This window comes from Periplaneta americana, chromosome 11 (genome assembly GCF_040183065.1).
Source record: "Periplaneta americana isolate PAMFEO1 chromosome 11, P.americana_PAMFEO1_priV1, whole genome shotgun sequence".
In the NCBI taxonomy this organism is placed as follows: Eukaryota; Metazoa; Arthropoda; class Insecta; order Blattodea; family Blattidae; genus Periplaneta; species Periplaneta americana.
The window spans coordinates 104424179-104448412 of NC_091127.1; the positions used below are offsets into that span (position 1 = coordinate 104424179).

Consider the following 24234-nt stretch of genomic DNA (forward strand, 5'->3'; position numbering starts at 1 on the left):
ATTCTAGTCATCGTCATTTTCAACGTCATCGCTTTCGTCACTTTTTGTCCTAACATACTGAAGTAATTGGGTTTGTTTCGAAGGTCCCCATGTCAGAAATGAGCTCCTTACAGTACATCATTAACAGAGTATGAAAATTTTCATCTTTCAATGTGACAGGAATATAAAATTCATCATATTAAGATTAATGGTAATAAATAGGCTTCGTATTCCAGCTACCTAAAGGCTGAAATAAAGACACATAGGGTATATAGTACGCCGAACACAGGTAATGCGTGTTTGTGGAGTACAGTCAACTCCCGACATTCTGAAGTTATAATAGTAAACACATGCTTGACCCGTGATGTTCATTTTCGTCGTGATCTTTGCAGTGAATGGTAACTTGCATTCGTAAGTTACGGAACTTGAACATATGCGTATGTCACTTGAAATTATTTTACATTGCAGGAAATTCTTTCAGTAGCACATGACGTTATTGGTGCATGATGTAGTACAAGATATTTTTATTGTCAGTTATTTTTTCGTGTTTCATTAGGATATTGCAAGTCGCTCATCACTGAAAAGCCACTAATTTTCTATATACTTTTCTAGAAATTCTCTAAAATGTAGATTATTTAATTTATTAATTGAAATGTTGGCACTGTACATCATGGTGGGCTACACAAATCCATGCTAAACGTCGAGTTAATATCTTCATAATTTTCAGATTTTGATGGTACTGGTTCTTTTTGATTACGTTCAACACACTTTCTGTGCCTTTTGGTATTGCAGTGCCTTTCAGTACACTGTTTTTTTTTTGTCATTTTTACGTTTATTTTACACAATTTTATCTAATGTTATTTCTATTAACAGTGAAAATATTAGTTCAAATATCCTCAACTATGCCCTGCAATATTACACGTTGACCGTCATATCTAAAGCATTTTACCTCTGCAGTGAACCTTCAATCAGCCACAAAGATGTAGTTATTTAAATAATACGACTAGTAAGAGCAGAGATCGATAAGACTACTGGCTATAATTGCGTCCCGGTTTTGACTTTCTAGAGCATACCTGCACAAACAGCGCTCAACGAGCGCGCGCGCTCCTTCGGAGCTGGAGAGCCTTGTTTACCGCTCTCCGAAACGGAGAGGAAGATACGTCAAAATGACATAGACTTTCTATAGGCAGAGGAAAAGAAAACGAGCAAACGACCACTCAGTTATCTAGTGGAGTGCAGTGTGTAGGCCTATTCTCAGTAACTGTTTCACGTTGCTTACCTACTGCTACAGTACAGTATGGAGGAATCTAAAATACGGAACATAACATTTAACATTTAACGATTTACAGCTCGAAGTTAGTGATCTTCAATGTGACCTAAGGGCTAATGATCGTTTGAATAATACTACTTGCCTGATTGAGTTTTGCAAGACTAAACATTAGCAATAATATCCACGACTACACAGGCTGACTGTGAAAATGATTGCTGTGTTTGGCTCAACATTTATATTTGTGAGTAACTGTTTTCTGTAATCAACTTTAATAAAGGCAGACATCGAAGATCTGTAACTGATGTTTCATTACGATCAGTAGACTACTGTTCCTTTCAGCTGCCAACAGCATAAGACCTCGTTTTGATGTACTGATAATTAAAAATATAACAAAATGATATTGTACATTTAAGTAGCTATAGAATTTCTATTATTTCTGTAAAATAAATATTTCTTTATTAATTAATAATAGTGCAAGATATTTTTCAAACACTGAACGGGAATTCATTTCATAAACATTCGTGATAGTACTTCCTTTTGTGTATATTTTGTGCGAGATCACCCCTTCTTCCAGTCCACCCTTATACAGAGCGCAGCTAATATCTGCATTCCGCTCATGAGCTGTGAGCCGGCTCGGAGAGCGCAAACCTTGTGCAGGCCTGTTCTAGAGGGAGAGGGCAGAGGATGCGTAACTATTTTGTACACGAACGTACCTGTACCTGCGCTGTGACGTCACATATACTTCGAATCAGGCAACTTCATTCCAGTAGCTGGAATACTAAGCCTAGTAATAAATATGCTTATATGAAAAAAAAAAATAAATAAATAAATAAAACATTGTCTAGTTTCTTATTTGTATGAGTAATATGCACGAAACCGATTCATTCAAAATGTTGTGAAGCGTTTCCTGTCTAATGTTCTTTCCTGTCAATAGAGGGTAGGAGACTCAACCAGTTGTGCAACTTCTTGGACAGATGGCTGGCCTGTCGCTGTAGGCGTAAAGATTTAATACGAAATGATGTTACGAAGCTTCGTAGGATTGGGAAGGAAGCAGATCGTGGCCCTTTAACTGATACTGTCCCAGCATTCACCTGAAAAGACACTTGGGAAACCACTAAAAACCCAAGTCAACATAGCTGGTCTCCGTAATGTAATCTTTACCTCCCGAATACAATGCGGAATGTTAATAACTACTGCAGCGTGTTCGGTTCATTCGAAACTAAAATTAATTAATTATCTTCCCTTCTTGCAATTTCGGTTGGTTGTATTTAGAGGTGTCCAGCGCAGTGGCGTCATGGTCTACCTAAGACATTATACCTGGACTCGCGTTACGGAATGCGCGCTGGTTCAAGACCTCGTGGGAGAAGAAATTTTCTCTTAAAATTTCGGTCAGTGTATGGGACCGGTGCCCATTCAGCATCGTGATGCATTTGGGGAGCTATTTTAGATAGAAATGCGATTTCAACAACCAGCTGTAACGGCCTGAGGAATCATCATGCCAACCATACGATACTTCCTTTTTGGTTGAATGATCGTTCACCTCTGCAGAAGCATGTGAACGTGAGACCAGCAGTCGGCTGGTCGGCTATGGCTGTTAATAGGCTATTGCGCGGCGATTTATTATTATTATTATTATTATTATTATTATTATTATTATTATTATTATTATTATTATTATTATTATTATTTAGACATATTAACAACCAATCAAGCAATATGACATCGCATGTACATGGGAAAGTAGCCAATGTCCTCATGTCGTAAATGGGTCTTTATTTATGTATATGTCATTAGATGGTAGCTTATTTTGTTCGTGTTACCATCTAATCGATGCTAGTAAACGAAATAAAGCATATAACAATAATAGGAGTTGCATCTGAATAGGTTTCAAAGTTTCTTCCTTGGGCATATCATGTCTGTCTGTTCGTACACGGTATCCAGGTGCTCAATATATTTTTTTCTTAATTTTAATCTAAGTTTTCTGAATAGGAGAAAGGTTTGAAATATAAACTGTAGCTGAAAGCTGATCTTAATTCTGTGATCAGCTGAACATTATATTACAAATCTTGAGAGTTGTAATTTAAATTTTATTAAGCCTATGAAGTTATTGTGACTACAATAAGTAGCATTGCGATTGATATATTTAGTCTTTGATTTACGAATAGTTGTTCAGCATCGTCAGAATGAGTTAGAATGTGTAGAGAGTACAAGTAATTATGTAATTAGGCTCTTATTTGCTTGTAAAAACTGAGGAAGACATTATTGTAGTCTATTGTTGGTATAAAACACTGTTGGGCTATATAGGCTAATACCAATAAAATGCACTTAGTCGTAACAATGGAGTCCCGAAACCGTATCTACACAAACAATTCATAAGATCTCCTTGAAACTTCCCGGCCATGAAAGGTGTTGTAGGTTCTTTCCTCTGAAGATTAGCCTTTTTGAAGATTTTGTGTCAGCCCTCTATCATACATCTACTGATTCCAGCAGTACGAGTATTTCTGCGTCAACATTATCCCTCTCTTATTTAAATCGTCTTAAAAAATTACAAGAATTAAGAAGAAAAATAATAAAATAACCTATTAGTTTTGAGAGTTTGCGACTTGGAAACAAAACTAAAAACGGTTTGTTCTCGCCGTTGCATTTAACTTTTTGATGATGGTTATCTGGAGTTATAATGTATGTTGGTAATACTACAATCATGATGACTGAAAATAATGGTAAAGGAAATATGCCTACACCTGTCGGGAACCTAATTATGGTATTTATTTTGTAATAATCCGTGATCTGAAATATGAAGAACAAATAATATTGTGTCGCTGTATAAAAATCTATGGTTCACGCCTGTGGAGTAACGGTTAGCGCGTCTAGTCGCGAAACCAGGTGGTCCGGGTTCGATTCCCGGTCGGGGCAAGTTACCTGGTTGAGGTTTTTTCCAGGGTTTTCCCTCAACCCAATATGAGCAAATGCTGGGTAACTTTCGGTGTTGGACCCCGGACTCATTTCACCGGCATTATCACCTTCATCTCATTCAGACGTTAAATAAACTAAGATGTTGATAAAACGTCGTAAAATAACCTACTAAAAAAATCTATCTAGGGATTTTCTTCGAAGTAGATTTCCTTTTACTCGCTGTACCGAAAGGACAGTTTCATATAAGCTATGTTTCTATCCTCGTCTATAATGCGTTTCGCTCCTGACTTATCGATGTTTTTTGTTACAATTATGCATTTCGTCGAATAATTTGTCCCCGAAATGATGCTGTGCAATATAATGTTTAATTAAAAAGTTAAAAAGGACGCGCGCGCGCGCGCACACAGACACACACACACACACACACACACACACACTATGCTGATTTATTGAAAATCGATCCAGATAGTTGTCTTCACTTTTTATTATATAACATAAAGTGCAAAATAAAATGTTATAGTTACATTTTTCCAGCATTTATTATTAGAAAATTATGCTCATAATCGAAAAATTCTTGGAACAAAAATTATATGATTTACAGAAATCTGCTTGAATTATTTTAAAATCTAGCAAGCATTATCGTACCCATTGAGGAGAAAGAGGAAAAAAGTGATTCATGTCCTATGAGAGCCTTTCATACCGTATATATTAGGCGACATACTCCTATATTTTTGTAATTCCTCTATTGTTTAGATTATCGTACAATGCGTTTGAGTTCTGGATTGCTGTCACCATCGGAAGGCTTATAGTCAAGATGAATTTTGGTATGGGAAATGAAGCTCTTTTCATTGCTATTACGTTTTGTATATCCTGAGATAGGTGTTACATGAGGTAGAGACTTCCAAAAATGAAAATGTGACGGATAATTTGACATATTTTTACTTAACATATTCATTATTTAATGGGTTCATATATATAGGCTATAAATAGAAAATAAATGACGTTTATTAACGCTCATTTTTTAAGAAAGGAAAAGTATAGGCCTATCTGCATCCTATAAATTGCGTCGAAGCCATCATCGATTGAAGAGGGACAGAAAAAAAAATAAACTGGCTAAGTGAAGAAAGTAGCTGATTCAATTATACGAGGTCGCTTTTCTCTGGAGGTCAGTCTCAAGGGTGGGGACGAACCCCCGCCCACCCAGTGTCGCCCCAACCTCTAGCGCCGCAGCGGCTGACATGGTCAACATGGGGATAGTGAGCGTCGACATCACTATAGGTGCGTTTCCACTTGCTTACTAGTGACACAGAGTGGAAGGGATGTAACTGAGTTGTCTTTTAGAGATCATTACGTCAACGGATATTCTGATATATTTTTTGTCTCTTTTGATGGTTAAACAGGTCAGTACGATGAGCATTCCGAAAGTGACTAGACTGGTGTGTTGCGATGGAAACAGAAACTGAAAAAAATGTAATATAATGTAATAATAATAATATTAATAATAATAGTAATAATAATAATAATAATAATAATACTGACAGACGCTGTAACTGAAAATGCTTCCTTTCCGATGTTATGTACTTTTTTTTTAGAATTGTCCGTTTAGTAAAGATCTTGGTGGTTCCATAATTGGGCCACTTGATGAATAAGAAACTATTTCTTGATCTAAATTATAAAATTATAAAAAATCCATATAGGGCGATGTCGGTGAAGAAGGCACGTGCCCTATCAAATCTGTACTCGGTTACTTAATAACGATTTAAGTCTGCTATCGGTGGGCTAGTGTTTTAGTGTGATTGTCTGCATAATTCTGTCTTTTTATTTTTTAAGTTTGGGAGCAATGGGCTGTGTACAGCACAATAAACATTGTTGTTGATTCTTTTAATGATTTTTGTAAGTGATGGTAAATCTTCAGAACTTTCTACTCCTTCAAAGGACTATACCATATAGACCAGTGATGTCAAAACAAGCGCATTTTTCTGACCTTGACGTCGTGCGCGGGCAGCAGGCGCTAAGTATGGAAAGAGGAAGGGTTGTGTACATGAATATGCAACCTGTTGGATTAAGAAAACAGTGGTGCACAAACTTCAAACGGAACATGAAATTTTATGTCGTTATTTTTATAGCCTATGGCTTCTTTCTGTTTAATATTATCTATATTGTCTGTCAAACAAAAGTACTAACACTGATTTCTTAATATTGCACTTGTGTTTTAAATCTTAATAACATAATAGAGAGTTAAGAAGGAATATTCGCTTAAATTCCGTAGTAGTATAATATTATACTGTATTAAGTGGATGAAACACATCATTCATATAGAAAGTGATATTCTAAAGATAGAGATTGAGTATGGCATGATAAGTTGGAATTTATATTGATGGTATCTTTAGCCTTACAAAAGTAATCAATAAACTAATCAAAACAATATTACAGTACAAAGCAAAGTTACCTAGGTACTGTATCTGTTTTAAGTGTAACTAATGTTACATAACAAAACTCTTATCGCATTATGCTTTTAAGGAGATATTTGTGAGGAACTTACTATCATCAGAATATTAAATTATTTTCTCGAAATCTGCTGAAGCTATAGAGCTGACATTTTTACAACACATGTACACCTATCTTTTGCTTATGATGTAAAAGTAGTTGCTTTGTTAATTCATTTCCTTACAAACAATTTCCATGCGAATGTTTTCAAAATTTTCAATACACTATCTTCAGTAATACGTATATACGGTATATTAGATTTACGAAAACATTCTGTAAGGCTACTAAATAAATAGGCCTATACCTGAAAATTTCACTTTTCTATACGAAAAGTTGAGAAAATATTTCTTTTGAATAAAAAAATCAAACTTGTGAAAAATGAACATTAAAATTAAAACTTACATTCTTATAATGCACTTATACTTCTCAGGCAAATCTAAAAATTAACATGGATACAGTTTTAATAATTTCGCTTCCCTTTATCTATTGAATCAGTGCTAGCCATCCATGAATATAGCTCGACCAAGCGGCATATACCACCTCTTTCGTCTGTCTCTTTCCTTTCCACTGTAAAGCTCTCAGGCTCTCCTGGGCTCTAAAGCGCGCGCTTGCTCCTGTGGGCATCAACTGACATGCCTGACATAGACGTTTGAGTACATCGTATTATCACATTGTTCTTGAAATAATGCTTTTTTCATGACTTTATAGACTTCTCTTTTTTTTTTACTTCATTCATTCATTCATTCATTTAGTGTTCTGCCCAAGGGCAGACCTTTCACTGCAAACCCAGCTTTCTTCAGTCTTTTCTATTTTCTGCCTTCCTCTTTGCTTCCTCATATGATCCATATATCTTAATGTTGTCTATCATCTGATAGCTTCTTCTACCCCGAACTCTTCTCCCGTTCACCATTCCTTTCAGTGCATCTTTCAGTGGATAGTTTCTTCTTAGCCAGTGGCCCAACCAGTTCCTTTTCCTCTTCATGATCAGTTTCAGCATCATTCTTTCCTCACCCATTCTTTCCAACACAGCATCATTTCTTGTTCTGTCTGTCAACTTCACACGTTCCTTTCTTCTCCATGTCCATATTTCAAATGCTTCTACTCGCTTCTCTTCACATCGTCGTAATGTCCATGTTTCTGCCCCATGCAAAGCACTTCACTAGTCTCTTCCATAGTTCTTTTTCCAAAGGTCCGAAGAAAATGCTCCTTTTTCTATTAAAAATTTCCTTGACCATTGCTATCCTCCTTTTGACTTCTTGGCAGCAGCACATGTTACTGCTTATAGTACACCCCAAGTATCTGAAGTTGTCCACTTGCTCTACTGCCTCATTTAAAATTCACAAATTTGTCTTCTTTATTTTTCTTCCTATGACCATGGTCTTCGTCTTATTTGCATTTATCTTCATCCCAAACTGCTCACAACTGTCATTTAGCTCCAGTAGCATATCCTTTGGTATCATTTCCTCTTCTCTAACAACGTCATATCATCAGCAAATCTTATGCACTTTATTCTTCCTCCTACTATCACTCCTTCCATGTTCTGAAAACAGTTATTTTTTAAATCCTCGAAGTAGATGTTGAACAGGGTATAGGTGATAAAGGACATCCTTGACGCACTCTTCTCCCAATTTCACTTCCTTCTGATATTTCTTCTGATATCGCGACTTTGACTCGTTGTTTCATATAAAGATTACTGAACAGTCTTCTCTCTTTCCAATCCACACCAATTTTGAGTAGGGTCCTCATCAGTTTATTCCAATCCACTCTGTTAAAAGCCTTTTCTAGGTCCACAAATGCTACATGCAGTTCTTTATTCTTCTCTATTTTTTACTTCTGCAGAATTTTTTCAGGGTCCTTTGCTCAGAACTAATGCTATGTTATGATCAATTTATAACAGAATGTAACTAGAATCGCACATCTCCTGTTTGATGATGAAGAAGTACTCGTATCTCGGAAGATATTAATGTTATGACCCATGTTTAATAGGCAAGTTTTCTTGTTTTTGTAACTACTACCACCTCTCAGAATGTTGAATGCTCTATTTCTTAATGGGAGTCACATTGAGCATCTCCTGTGAGGTACTTATATCTCAAAGGTTTAGGTCCCATGTTTATTAGACTTTGTTTTCTTGTTTTCATGAATACTACCGACTTTCAAAATATTGAACTATTTTTTCTTAACACTCTATATAAAGCGGGGCCTCACCGATTGACGCTCTCTACTTGAATTTGCAGTAAGTTCATAGGGTGACGACTTAACAGCGGATGGGCTCAATCTGTGAAGTTAGCAATGTAATGATCGCTATATTATATTTTAAAAGGACTACACTAATCCCTTCCACTCTGTAGATGTTGAATATTGTAGTTTATTCTTTAGAAAATATATATTCCACTGTAAAACATTAAATGTAATAACGGTTAATATTTTAACATGTGAAATGATTTGTGTGTGTGCGTGCGTGCGCGTGCGCGTCCACACAGTTCCAAGACCCCTAGCATAAACAGCACTGAGTTAGTGAGTATAGTACGTTCCAGAAATATGTTCGTGTTTTCCAGTGACGAAAGAGCTTTCAATAGTGAATCATATTTTCGCACAAGTACTATCCGTTTGCCTACGTCGCATCCAGATTTCCCCCACCTGCTTCTGTTGGCCCGTCTGTAAAAGCTGGACTGTCTTAGCTCTTTTCTGAAAACATTAATTTCTGTTAGGAATTGGACGTTTACGTAATATTATACAACTGTTTAAAATAACTTAAATAAAAGTAATTAATTGTCACGTGATTTCGTCCCTTTCTACGATCTTGCGGCATAACCACTTGGACGGACAGTAGATAGCATGTCTGAGTAATTTTATCTATGCGGGTCGGGCAGAAGTGAAGATTGAATTTACAGTACGTAAGGTACTCTCTTATAGAGTAGGTACAGAATTATTTCAACATGAGGTACTAGTACGAAGGACGAAACTGACAATTGGAATTAGATGCAGTAATCTATAGTGCGATAATACGCATAAAAGAACTGAAGCCTGTATCGAAATGAACGGCCACCATTTTCAAAAATGTGTTTAAATATTCATATTAAGAGTATTTTTCAATTTAACTTCATTCTCTATATTGTACGCTAATTTGCTATAGACAGTATAATATACACTGCATAATGAATATGTCCGAATGGATTGTTCAGTTCGTAGTAAAAACACATATTGTTAATACTGTACTATATTTTGATTAAACAAAAACGTAATGAAAATTATCGATCTCAAAATCGCGATATTTCCTAGTTTACGTAAATGGATGAACTACTTTTCTTCCCTCCTATACCTAGTAGAGTGATTTGTTTGTGTTTTACGCCAGTATCATCGAACTACAGTTATGGAAGGGGGTAGCAAACTGTATTTCTGGTTCTCTAAAGGTATAGCCAGGTTAATATTAAAAATGCTAGTACAAATAAAATGATGTCCCTGTATAATATGTATAAGATAGGTATAAAGTTTTAAATCGCATGTTTTAACCGTCGCTTACTATACTTTTTTGGGATAAAAAGTTCAAAGTTTCAATTCCCGCTGAGAACTGTGAAATTTGAAGGAAGATCAAATTTCTTAACTTGGCTTCATACGGAGGATAGCTGAAGTGTGTCGTAAATTTCCGATATGTTTAGAACTGAAAAGGATTGTAGAAGAAATAGCAGGCGTTATTTCTGATCCAAATTTCTTGTGGGCACATGTCTCCGCGGGTCTGCGGCTGTGGGCATCTTTGACGCCTGTAGGAAGAAAATCTAAAGAAGATGCAAACATTCTTACGAAGGATAACTATAAGGCGCTACACTGGGGTGATCTGAATCTGAACCAAGTCAGAATATGCAACTGAAATCCTAGTTTAAATCCACATGCACGTTGTCAAGAAATGCAGGAAGAGAATGAATAAAAGTAGGTGGTGGAATAAGAGGAAAAGTAGGGGGATGTTGCAACTGTTAGTCCAATTGACTGATGGCGAAGCTAAATCTAATGTTCTAAATTTTCTTGTTTTTCTATTGTTTTTCCTTTTATTTCAGGCAAAATCTCAACTTATTCAATAACATGCACATGAAATACAATAATTTTACATGTAGGTGAAGAATCCTCTTATTTTCACCAATTTCTTAAGGCCAATATCCTCGTCGTTGATGGAGAATCTTTAAATAACCAATTAGAAATATCTAAGCTGCTGCGTTCTGCATATTCTGTTGAGATCGTGTGCCTTCATCCTGCATCCCACGCCATGGTGCTGATTTTGTCACTTATTAAGGAAACACCGTCCGTGGAATCTGTGAAGTATGGTCGCGCATATGGTATGGGAGAGGGCAGATTCTGCTCCATTCCTTTTACTTTCTCTTTTTCCAAGCCAGTTGTGTTCCCTCTCCCACGCAATTCCTTTCGCGCCTAGATTACTCAATGGATCAACCATCTATGACGCTACATGCGCAGAAAACTTTTTTTTTTTCAGTGTCACTTTACAGATTCCAGGGACGGTGTTTAGTTATGCAGGATCTTCCTTTCCGTGTTCTACCGACATGCTTTTTAACATCATTCTTTGTTCTTGTTAGAAAACATGTCCTATAGTGTAGCATAGCTTGCTAAAATCATAGTTTTGATATTAATGCTTAACAATTTATGTTTCATATACAAAACCTTGTTGCATTCCAGTCTGCCTTGTGTTTTTATACCTTTGTTATTTATAAATATATGGAGAGATCACTGCAAGACAATGGTAAGTCGCACGTGTCAGAATCGATTTTTAAGTGTGAATTAAGTACAGAAGCAAAATGGTCTCTCTCTGGAGTTTATACATTTATGTACAGATGACTCAGGAAGAATTCTGAATATTTTAGGGGGCAATAGTATAGACTATTCCAGTCCCGCACCGTGGCGTCGTGGTCTAAGCCATCCTGCCTACGACTCGCGTTACGGAATGCGCGCTGGTTCGAGTCCTCATGGAGGAAGAAATTTTCTCATGAAATTTCGGGCAGTGTATGGGACCGGTGCCCACCCAGCATCATGATGCACTTGGGGAAATACGATAGGTAACGAAAAACCGATTTCGAAAACCAGCTATAACGGCTGAGGGGATCATCGTGCTAACCACACGATACCTCCATTCTGGTTGGATGATCGTCCACCTCTGTTTCTGCATGTGGACGTGAGGCCAGCAGCCGGCTGGTCGGTCTTGGCCCTTCATGGGCTGTAGCGCTATGGATTTACTTTTTTTTTTAGTATACACTATTCTGAGTAAAAATGTTCATATACACTTGTGCCCAGTTTTCGAAAAGTGTAAAGATACAGTTTTTTTTTTAATGTTAGGCCTACGTATAACAAGCTTTACAGAATATGGTATGAAGGAACGACAAGTGACTGTGTACAGACTGATTATTTGGTCCTGACAGCTCAGCGACGCGAAAGAGGGGAAATAATAGGAGTAGTGGGGAGAGTTCCGGAGTATAGATAAGGGCGAGCGGTAAAGGAATGCAGTACAACTTAACTGTATTAACTGTATTGTAAACACAACGCTATACCGCATGCGTGACACCCGATCGCTCTGACTGCAGGCAACAGGCTAACCTGAACATCCCTTGGCGTAACTTAATGGACTCGCCTGACCCAGGCGCAGATTGCCGGCGACTGTCAAGACTAAATAATCGTACTGTACTATTGATTACGTACGAAGTAATATTACGTGCCTCGCTCTTCTGAGATCGTGTGAGGGCAGCACTGTACATAATGGGTGTAGAAAAGCTGCTGTTTGTAGTTAATCTGTGCAGATGAAATGCGAGCGTAAGTATGAAACAGATGACACTCATCATTCTAGATAACATGTTGAAATTTATTGATACCACGTAATCAATTTCTCTTTCCTCGTTGCCACTTGTAATCCTTGTTATGCGAAATATTCAAATAGCTTATTCTCCGTACGCATTGAAAACTGGACACATATTTACACGGACTTTTTTATTTAGAATAGTCCGTAGTACCAGCCCCTAAAATGTTTATTATTTCTACTGGATTACTCTGTATAAGAAATTTGATTTAATGTATTTATGTTTTTTAATATTGTCACTATATTAGCCTATATAGGATATTATTATTTGAAGATAAATACGTGTTATTTTGTCACAAGTATGTGATAGAATACAACACAACATCATGTTTTTGGAGATGTGGTAGAAGAATATTTTGTTCTGAAGTCGCTAACAGTCTTTAAATACTCTCCTATGAAATTATCCCCCAATATGTTCGCTAACTTTATGCTGCAATGACACCTTCACATCCATTTATGAAATTATTCTAGAGTTATGGCGCCTAAAATATTGTAGGACAAAACTTGTGCGCATTTAGTGGCATTATTATTATTATTATTATTATTATTATTATTATTATTATTATTATTATTATTATTATTATTTATAGTGATGGTGGTGGTGATAATAATATTTATTCCAAATTTATAGAGAACTATTTTACATTACGTATATTAGGGCTATAGTTTATATTAGTTTCAGCAAATAAGTACTGTACGTATAATTATACAGTAATTATTGCATTCTAGCATAAATGAGATGCATGGAATTGTGAGAATTTAAGATGTTTTTAAAATGAAGTGTTTCAAGGCGTGTTCATTATGAACAAATTGATCGTACTATGTAAATTTATATATGGTACAGCACAAATTTGGAAATGGTAAAGCGCTCTCCTCTAGAGCCCAGGGTTGCGGATTCAACCCCGGCTGGATAGATGAGTTTTTTTTTTAGAACGCAGAAGTCCGGAGCTCAAATCCTCCGGGAGGACTTTAAACCGTGTGCCTGTGTCAAATTTTTCCGGCACGTTAAAGACATCCAAGCCAAATTAGAACCTGTCGACCAAATGTCTCCTCTCTTGCGTTTTAGTAATACCACAATTGCATGCTAGATGGTGTTTTGGGCTATGAAGTTACCCCTTGTCCTTCTGCCTCTGTCGACAAATAAGTGTAACTAAATTCTCTGTAAATAATGAAACCTCCCTCAGGAGTACCTGTGTTTTGTCATCGGAATGGTGGGTCAAATACATATATGCATACATACATACATACATACATACATACACGTACGTTCGTACATTCGTACATACGTACGTACGTACATACATTCATTCATTTCCATTAATGCATACGTACGTACATACATACATACATACATACATACATACATACATACATACATACATACATACATACATACATACATTTCCATTAATGCATATGTACATACGCTGTGGAGATGGAGCAACACGTTAGATTTTGAATGTACGATAATATGCAATATGTAAACATAAGAGATAGGCCTAAATATCACCAAGCACTCTATTCCAATAAAAATAATAAAATGAGTTTACTTAAAGAATTAAGCATGTTCATTTCGCGATTCCATATGAGGACTATCATATTAAGTACCGTGTATTACTTGTCATACTTTTTCGATTATGGAATAATAGATGGAGAGTTTTATTCCTAACAACAGAATGCTCTCGGACTGAAATGAAGACTTAGTGAAAAGAATGATTACTATTGTTTAAAAATTCCTTATTTTATTCGTTATGATGTAGGGCTACTGTAATATGGCACAGCGTTTAAAATGCGTCCCACTGTTGTACACGATGGACGTTGCAGGCGGCTGTCATCTCTTTGCTGTGTTGTCAGTCTGCGCCATGGGTCAGCAGTAATGAAGTTTAGTGTGGTCTTGGTTTGTTAACCTCCACTGTCTCAAGACGACAGCAGTCATCGACCTCAAGGGACTCTGTGGTTGGTGAGGTCGATGACACCGTGCCCAAGTATTGAGATTTGTGCCGTACGAAACAACACAGTAAGTTTACACAGTGACTCGCTGTAATCATAGCAACTTTGAACCATCTGCCAATATGTTTTAGTCGCTGAATGCATATTCCCGAGCAATAACTATTTTTACAGAAAAAGAAAATCTTCCGGTCTGAAGATGTACTTTGATTTCCGAATTGCGGTATATCGGGCTTTGTTTTGTTTCTATTTCTTTATGTTTATTTGAAGTGACTAACTTTAATTATACAGGGTGGAAGGTGTTCAGTCACACTCCTTTTAAGGTGTTAGGTACAGCTTACATCAGTAAATTTTTTTGAAATATTCATCATTTTTTTCCTCCATTACTGTATCTTGTACAATAATGAAAATTGGTATGTGTATAACACTGCCCTTCTACTATACGAAAAAAAATATATATATATTTACGATTTAAAAGAAAAATATATTTTCTTTTTCAAAATTCATAATGGCGGTAGTTCACTGTGCAATGATGAACCGTTTCCCCTCATAATCCATAAACTTGTTAACTTTTTCATGTTCTTTCTCTTCTATTTTGTTGCTGAAACTCACGTTTACAATATCATGCTCTTTCAACTACATTCCGTAATAAATAACATTTTTTTATCTTGTGTTAGAAGAAAATACTGATATTTGACCATCTTTTAAATGAATTTATTTTTTATTAGACCATCTATGAAAGATAGAGAAGTGATTATGCATCATATTGTAGATATGACATGCATAAATACACACAAAAAATTCAACACAAAATATTCGATAGTTTTTTTAGTTATGTGGGAAACGCTTCATCATTTCACAGTGAACTGAATTTTGAAAAAAAAAAAAATAAATAAATAAAAAAAAATAAAAAAATAAATAAATATATTTTTTTAAATCGTAATTTTTTTTCATACAACAGAAGGGCATTGTTTTACACATACTAATTTTCATTATTGTACAAGATACAGTAATGGAGGAAAAAAATGTTGAATATTTCCAAAATTTTAGCTCAAAATTTCGTTACCATTTTTTCCTTTACACTTAGATTTCCCAGAAATAATTATTTTATATGATTTTTGATCCCGTTATCTTTCAAATGCATTTATGCTCGACCATGCCGAAATGTACTAATTATACATCTGGTAGCAGTCCTTTAATGCATGTCATTAAAGTACACCTACTCATTAAAGTACAGGTCTTCAGACAAAGATAACTCAGTTTACATGTGTTCAGCCAAGACAAGTCAGCTTTGTACCGTTATAAAACCGCAAGTATCGATTATTCTCGGATATGCAATCGAAAGAGAATTAGCGAAAAGTCACGGAGGCTGGAAATCCAATACTGTCGCAGAAGGTTATGTTCTGTTACTATAATAAGTAGCGTTAATTGTAAATAATATTCAAATAACTTCAATTTGTCATCTCGTTTTTCAATGTCGAATTCAATAATCAAGGTTATAATATTATAATATTATCAAGTTTAACGGGACTACGTCAAGGTCAATGACATTATTATTCCTCGGAAAAAATCAATACTTTCGCGTCTGCGCACATCTCACAATTCACGACCTAGAACAAGGTCACTTCCGATCTTGTCAGTTACCAATAAAATATATACATCTGAATACCGGTAATTTCAAGTTAGAAATATGGTCGAGCATAAAAAGTCGTATGAAACTCGCCTATAATGGTAATTAAGAAGCTCGTATGAAAATTATGAAACTCGCTTGCGCTCGTTTCATAAATATCCATACTCGAGTCTTAATTACTATCATTATAGGCTCGTTGCATAATGTAATATTAAAATACACATTTAACATTATAGTTCTCAGTTCCAACAAGTATTTTTCATAATGTTACCGTCGTGTTTACGGTTTAAGAGTATTTTAACATTGTTATTATTAATAAACAACTTCATGTAATAGATGTTTGGCAACGCTGTTATTGAAATATAGACGCATGCTTCACACTTAGGCCTGAGTACCGCAGGCGCAGATGTTTTGCAGAGTGGAGCAATGTTTGTTTACTTACACTTTTTGCCTTTACTGCTGCTGTGAAGGGGAATTTTCATGCGTTGACAAGTGTTAGTGAGTTTACTGCGATGTTGCAATTATTTCTAAAAACAAAATCGATTTTCCATTAAATAAGAAGAAAAGGAAGGACGAAAGATGCAAAAGGAAAATTTTGTTCCTTTTATCTTAAGGATTTACCCTGTGACGCTACTGTCATTGAACTTACACTCTGTATATCATCTGCTTTCAAGAATTTTTTTATTTTTTTTTTATTTATTATTTTGCTAATAATTAATTATAGCATAAAATATAAAATATACAGAGAAACTTTAGCTCGCCCCTGAAAGAGTAGAAAGAGTAGAACTCGTGCTCAGGGGCGGATTATACAATACAATTATAATTAGTAATTATACAATACAATTTGCAATTATAGTATATAAATTTAAATTTACAATTTTTCAATTTTTATAAAATACATACATAACTTTTTAAATTTAATACTAGAACTATTCGAATTGACAAGATTAGGATATTTATATATAAATTTGTTATATATTCTTGGGCCTAAATTACTACTATGATTAAATACTGTAACAGTGTTGCATTTTGGTTCAAACAATCTTCAATAATTCATACCTTTTGTTTCATAACCATTAGAATACAATTCAAAATTATTTCGATTTTTATGTATGAATTTTATTAATACAATATAATAAATGTGTCTTACGTTAAGTACAATAAACAAATTTTGAGATGGAAAATCAATATGTTTATGAAGACATATTTTAATTATTTTCTTCTGTAATCAATAAAGTGGATTAAAATTGGATTTAAATGAGCTACCACATCCTATAATTCCATACATAATTACCGATTGAAATAAAGTTAAATATATTTTACGTAATAAACTTATTGACAAGTAATTTCTCAATAAAACAAAATAATATACTATTTTACGTAATTTATTACAAAGGTAATTAATGTGTTGGTTCCATTTTAAATGATTATCGAAAATTGTGCCTAAATACTTAACTTCAGAGGACTCTTTAATAATCGGACATTTACACTGTATAAGACAAAATCAGAATTATGTAATGTAATAATTAATATAGATGTAGGAGGTTTGTTATATTTTTCAGATAATGAGAATGGAATAATTATGGTTTTATTTTCGTTGATAGAAAGATAATTTATGTCAAACCATTTTTTTATTAATTTAAGTCCATTATTTGAATTATTATATGCGTCATACCAGGTTTATCCACCAAAAAGTAAAACTGTGTCATCTGCATAAGAATAGTGAACACCATTGTATTGTTGTAAGTCAATTTTTAATAAGTCATTAATATATATTAAGAATAGAATAGGATCTAGAATTGTGCCTTGGGGAACACCTATATTAATAATTAAAGGTTCACTCGAATAATTGTCAATTTTCGTTATTTGAATTCTGTCGTTAAGATACGACTTTATTAAGTTTAAAGCATTACCTTTGATTCCTAATTAAATCCTATATTTCATTATACCGCTACTCTTTCGTTAGTATCGTGAAGCAGCATTAGCAAATAACGAGTAACGAGCTACGACCATGTGTGTCAGTACGGTACGAGACCTTAAGGATATATGTACGTGAAAGACCACAAATAATATCAGAAGAATTGGGCTCTAAATTTCTAAAATTTTACAAGAAAATTAACTCACAAGTGGACAAAAATTACAAAACAAGACTTATTAGAACTTAAATAGCAGATAAAAGTATAAAAAAAGTTACTAATCATTTTTGAAAGGCCAGTTTTATCGGAGTATGAGAACAAATTATGCAGTTATGTCATTTGGTAACAATAACATTGTTGGGATTTCTCTGACGTCTTTAATTTTTGTACTGCATGTAATAAACACTTCTAAAAAGTTGTCTACTTTCAGACATGTAGAGTTGTTAATTTTAATACACTTAATTTTTTTGTGTGTCATAAATAGAATTTATTAATATTTGCATCACGTTTTGTGACCTAATTTTTCATTTTCAAAGATATGGGCATTATTATAGTCTACTTCATGCATAAATGCATGTTAAATCAGTGTGGAAAATTTCAGCATTCTTTCTCTAACGGTTGTGGTTTTATGAAGTAATTTGTGGAAAAATGACAACTATTGGGAAATGAAATTTAAAGTTACAAGAGAATGTCTTAGCTTACCTGTGTTGTTAGAACATGCTCATTTAAATAGCACAAATAAATAAATAAAATACATAGGCCTACATTACTAGATTCAGAAAACAACTGCGTAAATTTTAACACACATAAAAAAGAACAAAAATATTTTTTTGAAAAATATGCCTGTGCAGTAGGCCTAGTGTGCAAAAATAATTGTACAGACGACCCTTATAGCTGATTTCAGAGCCTTGTTCACTCCAGAGCACGATAGACTGGTAACTAAGACTTCCGTGGTTCGAATCCTGCCTGGGAAGCAAACTTTTTTTTGTTCCTTATTCAAATTTATTCCCAATACTTTTAGATTGCAGCGATATTTTACTAATTAATTAACTTATTACTCCCAGAACATGAATTTTACCAGCAATCGAAATAAATTTGGGAATAAATTTGAATAAGGAACAAAAAAAGAAGTTTCCTTCCCAGGCAGGATTCGAATGATGAAAGTGTTAGTTACCAGTCTATCGTGCTCTGGAGTGAACAAGGCTCTGAAATCAGCTACAAGGGTCGGTCCGGTTTTGACTCCGTCACTTTCAAATATAGAAATTCTTGTTTCATCGCTCCATATCACTTTCGCCCAGCCATCATTGGTCCATGATTGATGATTTTTGCACCAATTAACACGATTTTCTCGTTGCCCTTTATTGAGAAATGGCTTTTTTTCTGGGTGCTCTTGCGTTCAGTCCATTGTCAAATAACTTCCTTCGAACAGTCCTCGCAGAAATACTAAGTCCACTGCTGTGTAAAACTTCCTGTATCTCTTTAGAAGATTTCCTTCGATCTTTCAATGCTAATCGACAAATCTGCCTAACATCTCTTACACTTACTTTAGGTTTCCTACCAGTCCTAGGTGTTGTTTTACAAGATTTTGTGGATTTGTACTTCTGCCATAACTTCTGGATGCCTGACACTGTAGCACCATTACCAAGTTTTCTTGCAATTTCCTTGAATATGTAGCCTTCTTCTCGAAGTGTGACTGCCCTAGAATGTGTCCAGTCCTTTCGTGGAGCCATCATGATAAAATGATCAATAAAGTTTGTTGTAAAGCATTCAGGTGTTAACCTAACGAAATTTTAAGTCAGATTAATGATAGAAACACACTAATAATGTCCATATTTTATGCCAACAGTGCTCAACAATGCTTCTACTGATCAACAATAATCTTAAAATCAACAATGGACCAGTTTTTATTACAGTAAATAATGGGAAATTATAATGAAATCTGAAATTAATATTTAGATCTTCAACGAAAAGAACATAATTTCCCACACATTAATGATTATTTATTGTTAAAATATTCAGGATTTAATATAATACCTTTATTATAACCCTATAATTAACGAATCAGTCACGAGTAACATTTTCAATTGTATAAATCTGTGAATCAATACCGATGTTATAGTAACTCAATACAAAAACAAAAAGTTTCCAGAATTGTGGCCACCAGTGCATATTTCAATTTTCATACTACAATTTGAACCAGAATTGTCTGGTATAATAATAATAATAATAATAATAATAATAATAATAATAATAATAATAATAATAATAATAATAATAGTTTCCTACCTTTAACAGTCACAGACTTCCGTGAGATATGAACGGGACTTCAGGTCGTGAGATTAGTGTGCTAAAAGACAACCTCGTACAAACAGAAGAGAAATTAGTATTAATTATCATACATGCAGTGCCGATTAAGGAAGTTAAATTTTCACTTATCTTTCAGAACTAAAACTGGGTTGCGCTTGTTTTGTAGTTAGAAACATTTTAACTTGATACCACATAGAAGAACAAGAGCCAAAGTAACTTTCGGAATCAATATAAACATAATCAACACGTTGGCTGTTGGAGTTCACTACTTCACAACTTTTGCTCAGTATACCTGAGTGTATCCGTCCTTACAGTTTTGTTTCTGTACCAGTGCTACAGTGAGTATCACGTAAGAGCAGATACTAAAAGGCTAATTTGGCCGTCTCTTCAGTGTTGCCAACTAATACGAGATATCACCAAAGAGGTAAAATCACAATGGCATGTACAATAATAATAATAATAATAATAATAATAATAATAATAATAATATACCGTACTATCAAAAGTAACGATGTCTTGCTTATTTACTACATCTCATCTTTATGTTGGGAGGTATTTTCTAAATGGTTCAATAATTTGTGAAAGAGTAGGCCTATATTTTCCACCTGGACCTCTCGCACATTATGTTGGAAATTAGTTGATTAATATGATCTAATATTAACATGTATTTTGTCTGACAATATGAAATTCATTGCTTTGACTAAACAGTTTACGATTCACGAGTCCTAACCTAAAAATGTATTTTATTTCATCACGTGAAATGATTAGTACAAACCCCGAAAACCGAATGCCACATTAAAATGTATGTTTAAGAATACTTACTTACTCCTAATAATTTTTCTATTCTAGTTATAACTGCTGTCTCCATGTGCATTTTCTCTCTATCACCCAAGTGCATGTATCACACCATATGTTATATTCATTTACACTTATCTGATTATAATCTTGAATTGTAACCGCAAGACAACACATAAAATAACTATTATGTATTAATATAATTCTAATTATTAGTATGGTCTAATTTCATTAGCTTCCAGTAATCGGCTCGGAAATCTAGAACAATTTGAATTTTCATTATTTCCACTACCGACAACAGCTGTTCCTGTTGCCAACATAACAAATAGAAAATCACTGTCAGTTGTAGTATTTCTCACTACCGAAATTCGAAACGAAGTTGGCAAAAGAAAATTCAACCTTAAAACTAGAAAATCACCATAATCCACCAGCATATGTAGTAATGGGGAAAAATGGTTAGGTTTCACCCTTAGGGTATTAAGTAAGCTGATCCGGACTATATATATATTGGTTGTTGTCTATTTTGAGTAAGTCTTCGGACCATTTATTATACAGGATGATTCATGACTAATGACTCGCGCTTTAGGAATCAAATCTCTGTGTCATTTTGAGCATAAAATGTCATATGAACATGGGTCCGATTTTAATACTGGAGCTATTTAAAATGTTTCTATACTCACAAGATCTATCCGGCATTTTCATGTGAGACTTACCAGTAACGCAATGTAACCGCTGAATAGATTATCGATTTTGACCCGTACGGAAATCCGTCTAGATTTATCTGGCCAGAATTTTATTCTGAAAGCAATTCGGTCATGTAGACAGGCGATACGGCCAAGTGGACGACGCTCAATATAAAATAGTGCAAAGAATAAAAATCCGAACGCGCCGAACAATTCTGTTCCGGTAAGTTCAACTGGTGGGGCTGCCACATTTGAGCCTCTGTGCTTGTAGACTATATTGTCTATAGGGATATGTTGCTTTAGCCCATAGGTTTCAGTTTTGAGGCGCTGTAATCTCGTCTGCAACCTCTTCCTGCAGCCTATGTTAAGAAACACTGCATTGTACAGGGGTGCTACGAGGACTTTTCAGCAGATCTGCTGGTTTGACCTGCTGGTGTTCTTGCAGGTGGCTTTTGTCGGAATTTTCAGGTATACTTACCGTCATTGTGTATCTCCCGAGGCCTTGATGACATTTTACCTCTCAGGATGTTATGATTGATGGTGATGATGATGATGATAATAATAATTTTACTTAAATCGTTGAAAGTGTAGGCAAATAACTTAAATCTATAGACAAGCATACAAATGAATGAGGTGCATAATGTACAATTTGTTGTGGTAACAAATGAGTTTGTAATGAAGCTTACACAATACATTTTCGATTTATATGTATAGTAAATAGCAATTTCTTGTTTATTGTTTCAGGTAAGCCCCGTTAGTGTGGTAGTCGCGAGTACCCTGCACCCTCTACACCCCGAACCTGTTCGCGAGGGATGTTGTGTGGCGAATTCCTGAGCCGAATAGGAGCTTCGCCCCTGAGCACCGTGAGTCTGCTACAGAGCAGTCCCGCATTTGGCACTCGCAGCCCCTACTTCACCCTGCTCACCCTCTGCCAAGGGATGGCCGCTCTCACAGCCAACCCCGCCACAGTGGACGACGATGACATCTATCTCGGTAAGATTCTGCATTGTTTTCATGGTAGCAATATTGAAATTGCTCTTGTTTGTTATGTAACATCTTTGATGAAGTGCACATGCTGACATGTTGAATAAATTGCTTGTTTATTAACTTTGTAACGCCGGATGGAGTATGGCTATAGAGTATGGGTACTTACATGCTTCAAATTATGAGTTGTTATAGTGTTCCGTATGTGAGAAATACAGTTCAGTCAAAGAGGCGTCTCATAAAAGAGTTGGAAGATTACCTATATGTGTCGTCTTCAATTTAGCGAAATCATAGCTGAGTCATAGATCAGGCCCTGGAGGAGAAAATATTTAACTTTAACGAAATGAAATAGAGGATATAGAATATAATTTACCGCCGAGCTAGCTCTGTGCTAGCGCGTCTGGTTCCACACTAGCCGGCCTACCCGGGTTCGATTCAAGGCGAAATCAGAGATTTTCGTGTAAAATTTCTACATCTTGGCTAGGAGAGATGGCGGTGCACAACTTCTGATCATTACCAATATACCTGTGTTAAATCCCAAATCTCTCCACAGTGCATATGAAGAGAAGGCATATGTCACTGTTGATAGTGATTAGTCCGTCGTACGGGCACGTTAAGCCTGGCCTTTGGTGCTGTTCGACAGGAGTAGGCTATGTGCCGGCACTGGGTTTTCCCTTCTCCCTTCCTCATCATCATCATCATCCTTACCTATTCCCTACACTCACTTTAGTACACGACATAACTCTTCCCAGATACACTCATGCTCAGTGTGGCTCGCCGGAGTATTGTACAACTCGAAAATGGGTCACAATCTTGCCATCTATCCGCATTATGCAACATGCGGGCCCAAAATCACGTAAGTGAAAGGGTAGACATTCATACACACATTTATCAGTTAAGGTGAACCGTTACATTATCTTATCTTCTTTTGTTCATTTGGAAGTACTGCATTCAGCTTTAGTTTTCTAAAATCTTTGTTGGCGATAGCCTCGTTTGACACAATCTTATGCAGGATTTATTAATTTCAGTTTTGTAAAAGATATTTGGATATTCTGCTTAACACAGTTCTTAATATATCAACATATGAGAGTGGCAGCTCGAACTCGTGACAAATATGTTTAACCATAGCCTACCATTTAAATTTAATAAAAGTATGTGACTAAAATTTTATTATAAAATTTATAAAATGGTATGAAATAAAATATTAGGTAAATAAAAAGCTAAAGGCATGGACTTTTTCGAATATCACCCATAGATTAAAAAGATAATTATAGAAAATAAACCTTTAGGACAAGTTTTAAATTTTAATTGTTAAAGTTGCAAATTAACTGCAGGATATAAAAAAGAAAGAAGATCTCCAAACAAAACTGTCAAGAGTTCCAAATGATATGTGATGCTATTAATATGACTGTGAAATGGGGGATGAGGAAAGGGAAGGAAGAATAATGAAATTGTATAAAGTAGTACTTTGGTTT

At 35.1% G+C, this 24234-nt stretch overlaps 1 protein-coding gene across 3 annotated transcripts in view; it reads left to right on the plus strand.

Annotated features, from left to right (window-relative positions):
* LOC138709219 (protein Fe65 homolog) overlaps positions 1–24234 on the plus strand; it is a 736863-nt gene that overhangs the window by 219866 nt on the left and 492763 nt on the right. For 2 of the 3 annotated variants that reach the window (XM_069839821.1, XM_069839820.1), the window contains exon 3: positions 22520–22768. In XM_069839821.1, the coding sequence (XP_069695922.1) occupies positions 22588–22768 (181 nt within the window). In that variant the 5' untranslated portion in view covers positions 22520–22587. Of the gene's footprint in view, positions 1–5290; positions 5441–22519; positions 22769–24234 lie in introns of those variants that run through there. The other variant, XM_069839823.1, reaches the window with a different exon arrangement.